This window comes from Carettochelys insculpta, chromosome 1, assembly GCF_033958435.1.
Source record: "Carettochelys insculpta isolate YL-2023 chromosome 1, ASM3395843v1, whole genome shotgun sequence".
In the NCBI taxonomy this organism is placed as follows: Eukaryota; Metazoa; Chordata; order Testudines; family Carettochelyidae; genus Carettochelys; species Carettochelys insculpta.
Genome location: NC_134137.1, coordinates 168,109,091 through 168,124,436, shown reverse-complemented (window position 1 = coordinate 168,124,436; position 15,346 = coordinate 168,109,091). Strand labels below are relative to the sequence as shown.

Genomic DNA, 15,346 nt, shown 5'->3' with positions numbered 1-15,346 from the left:
CTGTCTTCTGTCCTGACTCTCTCTAAGTCGTTCTGGAACGACAGCAACTGGACACTGACTCTCAGGTTTCTAAGAAAGACGACCACAGAGGTACTGTGTGATGGGAGCCTGAAGAACAACTGAATTCTCTGTCCAAGCATATGGGTGCTGCAGGTCAAGGAGAAGAGGAATATTGGAATCGTTGCTGGCTTTCCTCTTAACTGCATTAGGGTGTGGTGGAGCTGCTGGCACTGGAGGTTCGTGTCTCCACATGGGGGAAGCATGCCGGAAGGTGCAGCAGATCCAGAGCAGCTTTTAACGTTTCTGATGTTGAGGGAAGAAGCAGCAGCTGCTAATCTGATGGGATTGATGAGTGTGGGGACCTCGCACACAACTGCCTTGCCTCAGTAGGAGCCAGGGCAGGCCATTCTGAGGAGCTAAAGGAATGGCCCAACTGGGTTCTCACTTCCTTACACGTAGCTGAGGCTTGCCTCTCCAGCTTTATTTTCTTCTGAAACACTGATGAGTGGGATTGCTGTCCATCAGTTGACATAGGGAAATTCTATGTCAGTTCTGAAAGCAGTCTTTTCCTGCACCTAATTGGAGGACAGTGCCAGAATGCTCTGCACCAACGAGTACGTGTTCAGTGACAGGTCCTGACAAGCGCAGGTCTGAATGGGGTTTAAACCTGCTTGCCTAAAAGTTACTTTGAGTCATTGTTCCCTCTCTTTAGGATGGAACAACAGTGATAACTTTGGTGAGTTTCCTCAAAGCACTTCAAAGTGGGAAGAATGTGGATTGCTCTTCAGTATGCATTTTCTGCAGCCTATGCCATTTTTGAAACCCGAGCACTGTGGCATACCATGGTTCCAGGAAGGGGGAAATCTCCCACAAAACTAACACTGACCATAAGAAAAGCTATAACCATGATTAACTTTACACAGGCAACTAGGTAGAAAGCACTTGCAAGAGCAAGGGCCACACAGTCACTGGCAGTAAGAAGGAACTGAGATGGTGGTGGCTGGCAGCGCTCTACATCAGAAAATACCAGGATTAAAAAAATTCCTGGCCCTGTGATCCTGAGAACCTCCTCCTATAACCTATATGGCCATAAAGACAACTCCGGGGTAGCCCACGTTGACCCAAAAGATGTTTCTGTGGTAAAATCTTGAAGGTAACAGTACATGAACCTGATTGCAACTCATGTGAGAGCTCAAGGAAGAACTGAGTGCTCTCCTTCAAATTTAGCAAGTGTTATATCTTTTAAAAACAAGAACTAAAAGGCTAATGATCCAAGATCACCACTTCTCTCCCACAATCAAAAAGACCAGACCAAAAGCAGATTACACTTTGTGAACCTGCAGACTATGAGTCATATTCCTTAGTCTTATGACAGTGCACATCCCCACTAAATTTGATGCCATAGTGACAGGAGATTTTTGACCATTTAAAACTTTGGTTTCTTGAGACAGCAAACCCCTGACTTACAAGTAGGTTGTGTTCCTGGGCAACCACCTGTAAGTCCAATTTCATGCAACACAGTGGAGCTGAGAAACTGACCAGTGCAACAGCACTGGTCAGTTTTGTGGCTCCCAGGACTGCCAGGGAGCTGTGAACCAGGAGGCAGCCTAGATCCCAGGTCTGGCAGGGAGCCACGAACCAGAAGGCAGCCTGACTCCCAGCTCCCAGGACTGGCAGGGAGCTGCAGAAAACACAGCAGCTCGACTCCCAGCTCCTGGGACTGGCAGGGAGCCACAAACCAGCTGGTAGCACCCAAGACACGCCTGGTTCCTGACTCCCCACCACTCACAAGTTCAACTCGCCATTAATCCTAGTAAGGCGCAAATTGAAATCACATAAATAGGCATTTCACTGTATTGTTATTGTGGGTAACATACAGCTGTATGTCTACTGAAGCTTATGTTGGCGTAACTTATGTGACTCAGATGCGAATAAAATCATCTTCTGAGTGACATAAATTACACCAAAATAAGCTACGACATAGAAATGAGCATATAAATGGTAATTAGGGGCTATAACTCCTAAATAGCTGGGCAGCCAGGAACCAGGCTGCCTCTTGATTCCCAGCTCCCTGCCACTTGCAGGACTCGGGAAGCTGAACAGCCCACCAGGGCTGGCTGCTTCTCCCTGCCTTCCTCCAACAGTGCCACTGTCAGCCCGACAGCGGCACTGCTAGGAGAAGGCAGGGAGAAGGGGCTTTTAGCCTTCCTAGCTGCAGGCAGCTAGCCAGGCTCACAATCACACAGCAGAGCAGCTTCAAGTTGCATATGAACTGCTTAATGAATAATTACCTTGTGCTAGTAAAAGGATCTAATTACGGATGCTGCTTAGGAAACAGAAGGTTACTTCAGAAGACTATTCACCCAAGGACTACTTGCTGACACAAAGAGGCTGAAAATTAACTCTATGAAGAATTTTGGGACCTGATCTTTTCACCTCATATATGCTTACGCTTTCTTGGGGAAGTTGAGTTACAAGACTGATCTCTAGTGAATTTTGGATCACTCTGATATTGGATACGCACATTGGATTATAATCTGATAAACTGATTCTGGAAAGGACTCTGCAACTCTGAAGCTCACCATCCCTACTGTAAAACTGAAGAAAGACGAATAAAATTCTCTTTTAATCAATACTCTCTTTTCTAAGAAGTATCAATTTAGTTATGAATTGGTTGTAAGCATGTTTTTCGGTGAGATCTGACATATTGTGGGTAATGTATCTGAACCCCTGGGACTGGTCACATTTGACTTTAGCTGTCTGGTTGGGAGCACAAATGCTCTTTAAAAGAACTGTTTCAGGTTCTGGGTAACCAAAAAGGTATTTTGTTGCCAGCTTGGAAGGTCTAAGCTTGGACACTGTCTGCCCCATTCTTTATAGTTTGCCATATATGAGCAATCTTGGCATAGCCACCCCCCCCCATGTTTGTGTAAACAGACTTGTGCCAGTGGGACAACGTCTCTCACCACACCTTCTGCTTTTTGTAGATATGTTTTATCATGTTGATGGGAAAGCACTCTCCTGACAGCACAGAACATCTCCAGCAGATACAGTGCAGTGGCAGAGCTGCATTGGTACAGCTGCAGCACTGTACATGCAGGCATTCTGTAAACTTCCCAAAAGCTGTACCTTTTCCTTTTAGCCAAGAGTCTGCTGTGAAAGTAACTATCCAAGTATTTATACTGCACTCAAGACTTGTTCATATGGGATAAATATGACGCCCCTGAAGAGAATCCTTCCTGTGCCAGGGAGATAAAGAAATTAACTTGAACATGCTGCTGTGAACTCAAAGCCTTTATCTTTTCTAAATAGCCATTCAATTGCCAATGGTTCAGATACCCAAGTGGGAAGCAGGATACTTTAACACAGAGGTTGCACACATCAATACTGCATGCAATGCTCTATGCTGAGTTCTTCAAAGACACTTTCAAATAACTTTGCTCATCGTTTTTCAAACCAAAGTCAGAATAAATTCAAGACTCGAGAGAAGCATCCATAATCATGTCCACTGAGAATCAGCAGATAACCACTGTCAGTAAACACGTACACTCATCCCTCGCTATATGAGCGCAACTGGTTCCCAACTTTCTGCTTGTGGGCAAAAACTCAAGAGTAACATTAAATTACCATTACAATACATGTAAAAGTGTCTGATTGGTTCCCAATGCTCCAAACTCAGTGAAGGAGTGGCAGCAGGTGGCGCTGCTTTGGAAAGGTAAGTGAACCTTGGGCTGGAGCTGGGGGGGGGCTGGAGAGGGTTAAAGGCTGGAGGCAGTTTGGGGCCATGAGTGGGAGGGAGGGTTAAAACCTACAGGTGGATCCTGTGGAGGAGGTGGTGGCTTGCTCCTCCCAGCTGCAGCAGAGGTACGGAGGGCGGGGGGTGTTGCAGCCAGCAATGGAGGTTTGGAAGGCGACGGGGTGGGTATTGGGAGCGGGCTGGGGGCAGGGTGTGTGGGGAGCTGTGGGCACGCTGGGGATTGGGCTGGGCGGGACTGAGGATCTCCCCACGCCCCAGCCAGGGACTCCGTGGCCAGCTAAGCTCCAGCCGCAGGGCTGTGGATCTCCTCACACCCCAGCCAGAGACCCCGCGGCTGGCTCGTATGAGCGAGGCAAGTTCACTCAGATAGTGAACAGTGGTAAGTATATGCATCCCTCGTTTTAGCAAGTACTCGTAAGTAGAGTACTCGTTAAATGAGGGATGAGTATGTGTTATACCTCTGGCACATCTATTACTTATTACACATTGAAATGAATATCTTTAAAACTTCTGAGTAAGGTGAGATCTAAACTGCTTACTAGGAGGAAGCTAGGTATATCTCCTTTTCATACTGTAATGCTCTCTCGAGACAAATCAATGTGGTTAAGTTCTATTATTTGGTTTTAAATGTTAAGGAAGAACTCAAAGCGTAGTCAAACATTTTAGTCAACAGAAACCATGGATTATTAACTTTAATAGCTTTCATATCAAGAGTTATCTGAACCCTGAAGACCTGAAAAACTGAAAAAGCCCTCATGATTTCAAAATGAGCTTTTATTGGGAAAGTCCAGTTAACTGATTAGCTCCAGTACTGACCTAAAAAAGCTCCTTAACAGTATGTGAAGATTAGCTGTAATGACTTCTCAATAGGTAGAAGTTTCATAAATTCATTCTGAGTAATAAGAACTTTCCTGTACACAGAAGAAATCATCTTTGACTCTGGGGCTTGAAATGCTCAGTACCATGAAGAGTAATCTTGGGCTGAGTACCTTATAGTTCACATCTACATGGAGAATTCACGGAATGATCTTACGTTGCAATACTGAGATTCCCTTCAAAATGAAAGGAACCAGAGGAGTCAGCTTCATGATTAAGTGGAAAATCTGATGAAAAGCATCCAACTAAAACAGTATGCCAACAAGCAAGTCTTAGCAGTCCCAGGGACAGCATGCTGTATTCTAAGACAGGAAATGATTCCACATGAAATCTTAATGAAATTTTCAAGGCTTGGGAAAAAATCTAAGTGGACCAGACACCTTTTTGACTGCTGGAAAACTCTGGGACATGTGCAAAACACACCATGTAAACCAACACTTCTAAGGTTTAAAAAATTAGCCAATGCAAAAAAGATAAGAGAGTAACTTTCCAAAAACCAGGAATGTAGTGCAACTTATCCAGCATGCTTGGGACCTGACAGGTCCAGAACAAGTGGAGGTCTGGGGCTTCTATGCTCTGCAGCTGCTGTAGCTCCAGCCTCACTCCCCAGAGACTATGGCCCCAGCCCAGGATTCCAGGGCTATCGTGGGGCTCCTGGCCTTGGCAGCCTCCCAACCCCTGCGGCTGCCACGGGACAGGCTGTGAGCTGCAGCTCCCAGCTCCTGCTGCTGCAAGACAGACGGGCTGCAGCTCTCATCCCTCCACTGGGACTCCCGCCCTGGCAGTCACTCTGTAATGCTGTAATCTGTTGCAAATATGCATACAATCCATACCCCCAACCCCGCACCCAATATTAACCACTCTCAAACACAGGGGACTGAAACTCACTTAAATACTCAGCCTGCTCACGGAACAACTCAGGTAAGACAAACCAAGGAATAATGAAACATACATACAGAAGCATACAAACTTAAGACTGCAGAAACTCCAGCACAAGTAGTGAATTTTTCATTTTTGAGACATCAGATATTTTTGGAATGTGGGGGCACAGTAACAGATTGTTAATTTCAACAGTTCCATTAAAGTATTAATATATAAAAACCTACTTAGGCTCAACTTTCTATTTTTTTATTCCAGAAAAGCATGATAAAAGCAAAGCAAAGAACCAAACTGCTACAACTAGAAAAATTAAACTAATGGAAGTTCTGGGTAATCTCCAAATGGCTTTTATTACAGAAAAAAAGAGTCAGGAATTCCACCATAAAATGCCATTTTGCATCAACAAAAAAATATAACTGAGCTTTTTCTCTTTAACTTGGTAAGTATATAAGCTTTATCTTCAAAGGAGTCAAAAATACAAATTTATACCTTCAATACCACTATGAAAAAGGGAAATATCCTCATTTAACAGCTAAAGAATGAAAACTCAGACACGGACTAACTTTCTCAAAAGGTACAGAGAAGGCCTACGTGGAAGTAGAAAAAACTCAAATTTCCTCTGACTTAACATAATAATCACATTAAGAATGAGTAAAGATTGTAAGAGCTCACTTTAATAGTCTATATGAATCTGAAGTAATAAAGTCATCAACAAGGATTTATTCTTGTCTCTGAATGCTTATATCTGATTTTAAAGCAGTTTATAGAACTGCACATATACACGTGCAGGTGTACTTCAACAGCAAAAACAAGCTTCAACTTCAAAATTCATTGCCTATAATATTTTACAAAAAAAACCATGTTGTTCACAACTTTATCCCATTAACTTTACATCCTTACCTCAAGTTCTGTGGTGCTTCACCAAACAAGCTACAAATTTCTCTAATTTGTTTCAGCGCAGGAATAACCCATTTGTCATTTGTGCGAAGCTCTTCTATAAAACGATCTATCCACTGGATCTTTTGAGTATCCCGATCCTTAAAAAGCAAATGTTCAGTTTACTGTACATAAAATATCCAAATTAAAGCTACTTCATCCTCTTTCATTTCTGCCACCCATATACAGGGATTGACAAAGAAGTAACTGACATTTTACCGAGCTCTGAAATTTCAAATCACACGAGAGAAGCTTAAGTGGCTCATGGCATTAGCGAAATACTTCAGTGGTATAACAGATGCAAAATTTTCCAATCTGTTCATTCTGTACACTAGTTCCATGACTTTTAAAATGTGTCCTTTCACCTTTAAATAAGAATGGTCATACTGGGTTAGACCAAAGGTCCATCTAAGCCCACTATGGGTCTTCTGGGAGTGACCAATGCCAGCTAGCCCTGAGGAAATAACTAGGTCATCATCAAGTGATCATCTCCTGTCACCCATCCCCAGCTTCTAATAAACAAAAGCACAGGAAACCATCCCTCCCCATCCTGGCCAATAGCCATTGATAGACCTATCTTCCATGCATTTATCCAGCTCTGTTTAAACCATTACAGTCTTGGCCTTCACAGCATCCTGTGACAAGGCGTTTCACAGGCTGACAGTGCATTGTGCAAAGTAGTTATTTCCTTTTGTTTTAAACCTGCTGTATTTTAATTTCATTTGGTGAGACCTAGATCTTGTTATAGGAAGGTGTAAATAATTCTTTATGCACTTTCTTTACATCCATTATTATTTTATAGACAGCTCTGTCATCCCCCCTCAGTCATATTTTCCAAAGCGGAAAGGTTCCAGTCTTTATTTCTTCTCATATTGTAGCCATTCCATATCCCTAATCATTCTAGTTGCTTTTTTCTGAACTTTTTCAAGTACTAAGATATTTTTTGAGATGAGGTGACATCTGCATGCAGTATTCAAGATGTGGGTGTACCATGTTATGTAAGGGCAGTAAGATATTGTGTCTTATTCTCTATCCCTTTCTTAATGAGTCCTCACATTATTTGCTTTTTTGACTGCTACTGCACACAGATTGGATGTTTTCAGAGAACTATGCACAATGACTCCAAGATCTCAAGAGGTAACAGCCAATTTAGGTACTCATTTTGAACGTATAATTTGGATTATGTTTCCCAACATACATTCCTTTGCATTTATCAACATTAAAATTCATCTGCCACTTTAATGCCCGCTCATCTAGTTTTGCGAGATCCTCTTGAAGCTCTTTATTGACAGAGTCAAACATATGGATAACAGTGACACAACTGACACATTATACTAGGATTTTCAGAAAGCCTTTGAAAAGGTCCCTCACCAAAAGTTCTAAAGCAAACTAAGTATTTTGGAGAAAAGAGGGAAATTCTTCTTATGAATCAGTAACTAGTTAAAAATAGTTTAAAATATAGTAAATAAAGGGTAAAGATAAAAGGTAAACGAATTTTCAAAATGAAGAGGTGAACAGCAACATCCACCAAGAATCTGTATGGGTCCCACTACAGTTTACCATAGTTTCACAGAACACTAGAACTGGAAGGGACCTCAATACATCATTGAGCCCAGTCCCCTGCCCTCACAGCAGAACCAAGTACTGCCTGGAACATCCACATTAAAAGTCTATCTAACCTGCTCTTAAGGATCTCCGGTGATAGAGATTCCACAACCTCCCTGAGCAATTTATTCCAATGTTTTACCACCCTGACAATAAGTTTTTCCTAATATCCAACCTAAACCTCTCTTGGAGCAGTTTAAGCCCCTTGCTTCTTGTCTTATCCCCAGAGGACAAGGAGAATAATATTTCTCCCTCCTCCTTGTAACACACTTCTAGGTACTTGTAAACCACTATCCTATCACGTCCCCTCCCTCTCAATCTTCTCTGTTCTAAACTGAACAAGCCCAATTCTTTCAGTCTTCTCTCACAGCGAATGTTCTCTAGACCTTTAATCATTCTTGCTGCTCTTGTCTGGACCTTCGCCAACTTATCTTTCTTGAACTGTGATGCCAAAACTAGACAATACTCCAATTGAGGCCTAATCAGCACAGAGTAGACCAGAAGAATGATTTCTTGGATCTTGCTCACAACACTTGTGTTAATGCAGCCCAGAATCATGTTTGCTTTTTTTGCAACAGCATGACACTGACCCATATTTAGTTTGTGGTTTCCTATGGCCCCTAGACCCGTCTCTGCAGTACTCCCTTCTAAGCCCTCGCTTTCAATTCTGTATGTGTAAAATGGATTCCTTCTTCCCAAGTGGAATACTTCGCATTTATCCTTATTAAACTTCAGCCCATTTACCTCAGCCCATTTCTCCAGTTTGTCCAGATCATTTTGAATTATGACCCTATCCTCCAAAGCAGTTACAACTCCTCCCTGCTTGGTATCATCTGTAAACTTACTGAGCAAACTCTCTACGCCAATAGCTAAATTGTTGATGAAGATCTTGAACAGAGCTGGTCCAAAACCAGATGCCTGCAGAAGCTCACTTGTTATGCCCTTGCAGAATAACTGTGAACTGTTAATAAGTACTCTCTGAGACTATGTCTACACTATAAAATAAAGTCAAATTTATTAAAGTCGACTTTGACTTTATAAAATCTAGTGTTACAAAGTTGAGTGTCTGCACCTGCTCACAAAGTCCACAGTGTGTCTACGCTAAATTGCCAAAATTTAACTGTTATAGCAGTGCATTGTGGGCACCTATCCCACAATTCCTTCAGCCCTGTTGCATTCTGGGGGTTTTTGTTTGTTTGTTTGTTTTTCCTGTTTATTTTTGCTGGTATGTTATGGGAAAAAATGCCATGCAAGCGGGTATGTGAGGTCACCTTCCCAGACAGCACTGCCTTCATTCCCCCCGCTGTTGAAACCAAACGGCCATTTTTCAGAGGTCTCTTTCCCCAATGAGAGAAGTCGTTTGAGTAGTCCAGATTTTTGAGTAGTCCAGTAGGCAGTTTTTTTTTCTTACTGAAAATAATCTTTTCGGAAAGAGGCAGCTTTTTACAAAAGAGTTTTTTTAAGAGATTTCAAATTGACATTAAGTACAAATGGAGAGAGAGAGAGGCTGAAGGAGCCATGTTTGAACTAGAGAGAGAAATTTATAGGCCACCACCAACCACTCAGAAGTCTCTTCCCCGAGTGAAAATACACCTAGCAGAATGCTTCAGAAGCTGAAGTTCATGATACCCAAATAAAACAAAGTAGGTCTATGCAAACAGTGAAAGCCTGCATATTATTCACAAGGAAAGAAGGAAAAGTATGGAATCCCCGAGGGCATTGGTGTCTAGTGATAGTTATTCCAAAGTAGAAAAGTAAAGAAAGGGTGTTGGTTTCTAGTAGTTACTGTCTCTTCCACTGGTGAAAATACACCAACAGGTTCCATGCAATTAGGGAAAGATTTCAGAGTATTCTCAAGGAAAGATAATACAATGACAAAGTGGTAGTATATCTGGCTGAAGCAGCTAGATTTGAAGGGGAGCGGGGAGAAAAATCTGAGAGTCATCATCACACAGAAGTGAAGAATGCTCTAGGGAGGCCATTATACTGTCATGTCCAACATGAGGTGAGGAGACCTTTAGAAGTATTAGCTCCAGGCTCATTATGAATCCCCAAGACTAAATAGAAGAGAAGGAAAAAGGTGTGTGGCACTTTGGGGGGGGGGGCAGCCCCCCCAAAACATGAAGCAGAGAAAACCATTTTCTCACAGGGAAGAAGCCTTCACCCCGCAAGTAGTAGTGGCATGAGAAGAGAAGGAAAAGTTAAAGAAGCACTAGAAGACAGAAAAGTTGAGGGAAGAATGAAAGGATTCCCTTGCCTCTTCTAGTAAAGAAGTCATAGTCCCAACAATTGCCAGCATGCAAGAGCAAAGGGAAAGAGTGAGCCCACAAGCTCCATTTCATCACAGGAAATCCTCCCCGAGCCACACAATTTGGAGAGAGAGAATACTCCATATATCACCCAGTCACATTCTGCCTCCATCCCAATGAGGGTAAGTCCTCTCAAGCAGTGAAGCCCCAGGGCAGGATAGAACATAGCACTATCTCCAGGCATGGTCTGCACTGCCCGACCACCATGTGGTGTGGTGGCACAGGGGCAAGCCTTGTGGTAGGGAGAAGGAGGTTAGCTTGCCAGGTGCATGGCACCTGGGGGGGGGCAGCCCCCCTAAACCATGAAGCAGAGAAAACCATTTTCTCACAGGGAAGAAGCCTTCACCCCGCACAGGGTAGGATAAGACCATGTCTGCAAGCATAGTCTGCGCTGCCCAGTTGCCTAGTGGTGTGGTTGCAGGGAACTGGCACCTTGTGGAGGGCTAGCTCCATAAAATGCTCGTGGGATGGCTGCTGTATATTCCAGAGGTTGAAGCTTTTAAGATGAGTTGCAAACTCTTTTTGATTATGTTGCCCTCTCACACACTGAAACCCCATACCAGGCAGGGCATGCCACTATCTGGAAGCATGGTCCACATTGCTCGGCAGCCATATGGTGGGGGGTGTGCAGGGGAGGAGCCAGTCACATAGTAGTCAGGGGCGTAGCCTGCCAGCTGCACAGCTCCCTGGGGAAGGGGGAGGCAGCCCCATAAAAACATGAAGTGCAGAAAACAAGTTTCTTGGTGTCTCCTACTACATCCTGTGCAGCAAAGAAGCACTCAAGCACTGGAACCCCGCACAGAACACGTCATGTTGCTGCCTGCAGACATGGTCGACATAGCCTGGCAGCTATGTGGTGGTGACTGGGGGGGCGGGGGAGGACGACGAAAAAGTCAACCTTAGCACCCATTAAAATCAATCTAATGGCATGTGCAGTAGAGAGAGTCATGTTGTAATTTCAAGTTAAGTACCTTAACATTGACTTTATGCTCTAGTGTAGGCACAGACTGAGAATGGTTATCCAGACAGTTATGTACACACCTTACAATAGCCTCAGCTAAGTTTTATTTGCCCAGTTTATCGAACAGATCACGAGACCGTATCAAATGCCCTACTAAAGTCTAGGTATACCACGTTCACCAATCTTCTCTTATCCATAAGAATTGTTATCCTATCAAAAGCTATCAGATTGATTTGGCATGATGTGCTATTTAAAAATCCATACTGGCTGCTACCTAGTGACCTTATTTTCTTCCAAATGAATTCCTTAATTACTCGATCCATTATCTTCCCTGGCATAGAAGCTAAAGTGACTGGTCTGTAATTTCTTGGGTTGCTCTTATTCCCCTTTTCTATAAATGGGCACTATATTTGCCCTTTTCCAGTCTCATTAATTATAATAATCATAGTAACCATATTATAATCATAATTACCATATTGACTAATGATCTGGAAAAGTGGGTGAACAGTGAAGTGGCAGAGTTTGCGCATACTAGGAAACTATTCAATTAGTTAATTTTCTATAGCAGACTGCAGTTACAAAGACACCTCTCAAAAAACTGTGCAATGGAGAAACAAAATGGCAGATGAAATTCAATACTGCTAAGTAGTATATGTGGAACAGGCCATCCTGGGAGGAAATGGGGCCCACAACAGCACTTCCTGGCCCAGGACTCATCATTGCCTCTTCTCAATCCACTCCTTCCCCCAAACTCCCTCTTCTTGAGCAAGGAAGCCTGGAGGGTAAGGGAGACCTGGCACTGGCAGTAGGGGTTGGGCTCACCTCTGCATTCACCAGCAAGTGGGAAGAAGAGCAACCCAGACACAGCCTACTCCACTTTGCTGGCTCTCTACAGTGTCCCTCTGTTTCCAACTGCTGCCAGTGAGTGTGGGAGCAGTCCCAGGCCTTCTCACAACCCCCTCCTCCTGCCCTGCCAAGCAATGTGGCCCAGATGATTTAAGGGCCTGGCACTGACAGCGGGGTAAGACCCACTCTTTCACTCACAGGAAGAAACAGGAACAAGCATGACACAAACCGAGCCTACGCTGCTCTGCCAACTCTCAACTGCACCCCTCTGCTTTCAGCTGCCACCAGTGATCTCAGGGGCAATCCCACAGCTTTTCCCAAGTGACGTATCTGGGAGGCAGCAGAGTAGAATTGGCTGGGCTGCTCCACTTCCTACTGCCATCAGTAAGTGCCAGCAGCAGGTCCTTCCACTAGTCCCCCAGCCATCATGGATCCCACATGGATCTCCAAAACACAGGGCCCAGGGCCACTGCGCCAAACCATTCTATGCACAGGACAGCTCTGACTTGGAAAAATCATCCCAACTATACATATACAATGATAGACGCCGAACTAGTAAATCGGCATGCAAGAAAGATCTTGGAGTCACTGAATAGTTCTCTGAAAACTTCTGCTCAGTGATTAACAATGGCCAAAAAGGCCAACAGTGTGTTACTATCAGGAAAGGGATAGAAAATATCAATCACTATATAAATCCATGATGAAACCATCCCTTGAATATGGTGTACAGTTTTGGTTGTCCCATCTCAAAGTATATCGTAGAACGCAAAAGATTAATGAAAAGGCAACAAAGTTGGTTAAGGATATGAAATGGGTTCCACACAATGAGAGGCTAGGCTAGGTCTACACTACCCCTGCCACCCGATGTAGCCTACACAATTGCAGCTAGGCAAATAGCATAGCTGAAAGAGATGCAGTTACCACAGCGTCGAACACACAGTAAGATCAGCAGAGGCTGCTCTAAGGTTGATACAGTGTGTCTTAGTAGATGTGGTAAATCAACTACTGGTGTATCAATCACTGCAGTGTTGATCCATCATGTACGGTAGACCTAGCCTAAAACATTAGGACTGATCATCTTAGAATTGAGATGCTTACGTCAGAGAATATATGACTGAAAGTCTATAAAATTATGAACGGCATAGAGAAAGTGAATAGAGATAATTTACCTTCTCCCACAACAGAAACCAAGAGTCACTGCATGAAATAGGCAGAGGGTTCAATACAAACAAGAGGAACTACTTTTTCCCCCAACTTACAATTAACAGTAAAATGTCTTACCATAGGATGTTGAAGTGGCAAAAATTAAAACAGGGTTGAAGAAAAGAAGTAGGTATGTTCATGGAGGACAGAACCATCAAATAGCTATTACCCAAGATGTTCAAGGACACAACTCCCACACTTCAAGAAACCCTAAATCAGGGGTCAGCACTCTGTGGCTTTGGAGCCGCATGTGGCTCTTTAATGAAGTTGCCACTGACCCCTCTTGTGGCTTCAGAGGCTGCCATCGCTTCAACAAAAAAAAAAATAAATTCAGCTGCGCACCATTAAACCAACTGAATTTAGATTTTTGTTTAAGTAGCAGCAGCCTCTGGAACTGCTCAGCAGTCAGCTGCAGCAGGGCAGGGAGCTGCCCCACGTGGGCAGAAGTCTAAGCACGCAGGAGAGCTGGGGGAAGGAGTAGCTGAGCCTGTCCCTGATGGAGCCATGCAGCCATACTGAGAAAGCTGTAAGGAGCAGTGGAGTGGCCAGAGGAGCCGTGCATGCTGAGGTGAGTTAATCTAGTGGTGGCAGGGGTGGAAGCTGGAGCTCAGGAGGGATTAAGCTTGGGGTTGGGGGGCAAGTTTGCGGGATGGGGGGGGTAAAGCCTGCGGATAGGGAGCAGATTTGGGGTCTGAGACAGGTAAAGCCTGGAGATGGGGTACCTTAACTTTCTAACTCATTCAAATCATTACGTGTGTGCTGTTCTAAAGAGGTTTGCCATTATTAAGGACTGTCGTGTATTCATGTGCATTGCAGCTCTTGAAGGACTGATTTTGTAAGTGAATTTGAAAAAAAATGGCTCTTTTAGGTATTTTTGGCTGCAGACCCCTGCGCTAAATCTTCAACTACCACAGTGTGGAGCGAAACACTGGGCAGATCACTTCACTAGTAGCCTTGTCTGTAACACTTTCCCTCAAGCTCTAGTACAGGCCACTGCCAGAGACAGGATACCAGGTAAAATAAACCATGCTCTGACTCGCAATGGCAGCTCTTACGTACTAATAGAACTGCAATCAGTTTCTTACCTGGGAACAGCTGTAATCTAAAATTTTAATATGGGCACTAAGAGCCTGGTCCATGATATCAACAGGTACATCATCACTATGTGCCAAATTCCACAGAAGGTTCAATACTTTGTGTGCCATCACTCCATCCTTATCATCTTCAGCAAGACGACGGATTAATTCAAGTAATTTTTCCCGTTGTTTTTTGCTTGCATTTGTCCAGCTTGCCTAGTAAGGAAAGCATGTGATTCAAATGGAAAGACACCAGATTTTTAAGTTTGATCCTATGCATTGACATGTCCAGTTACAAAAGTGTACTGTAAAAATGAACAGCCTAATTTATTTTTAATGAACTTTGTCAAATTATCAAGACATCACACAAATTTCAGTGGTTAATGCCTACTGTTGAAAAATTACACGTGAGAACTAAAAAGTTTAAGGGTTTAAACGTTCCTTAATTATGATCAATATATTCTATTGTTTTGAAACAGTCTATAAATTATTTAATATTGAATTTTTAAACAATAACCAGAATAGAGTGGCCCTTGGCTGATTTTGGTTATTGATTTCTAAAGACTCCCCTGCTTATTATCATCAAAAAATGTTACTTGTTAATTATTTAATTTTATTTTTATTACACTGATCTCCCCAGTGAAACAGACTGCCAGACAATACACAGTTCATTGTTAATAGCACACCAGACCCAAAATTAGTTTTAGATCTGGACTTACTTCAAACCCCATTTAAGAGAGGCCACAATCATTTACCCTTCTTTTTAATGTTATTTATATATTCATTTGAATAATTACTTTAGGAAATACAAGTATAACTTTCAGTACATTTAAAATGTGTATGTGAATCCTTTAGTTACATGAAAACATGGATAAAGAGGCTTATATCCAGCCACAAT

The 15,346-nt window shown here is 43.1% G+C and overlaps 1 protein-coding gene across 2 annotated transcripts in view; it reads right to left on the bottom strand.

The window, feature by feature from the left end:
- USP9X (ubiquitin specific peptidase 9 X-linked) overlaps positions 1 to 15,346 on the bottom strand; it is a 203,372-nt gene that overhangs the window by 111,471 nt on the left and 76,555 nt on the right. For both annotated transcript variants that reach the window (XM_074995034.1, XM_074995025.1), the window contains exons 12-13: positions 14,458 to 14,664; positions 6,413 to 6,549 (exon numbers count right to left, since the gene is read on the bottom strand). In XM_074995034.1, the coding sequence (XP_074851135.1) occupies positions 6,413 to 6,549; positions 14,458 to 14,664 (344 nt within the window). The remainder of the gene's footprint in view (positions 1 to 6,412; positions 6,550 to 14,457; positions 14,665 to 15,346) is intronic.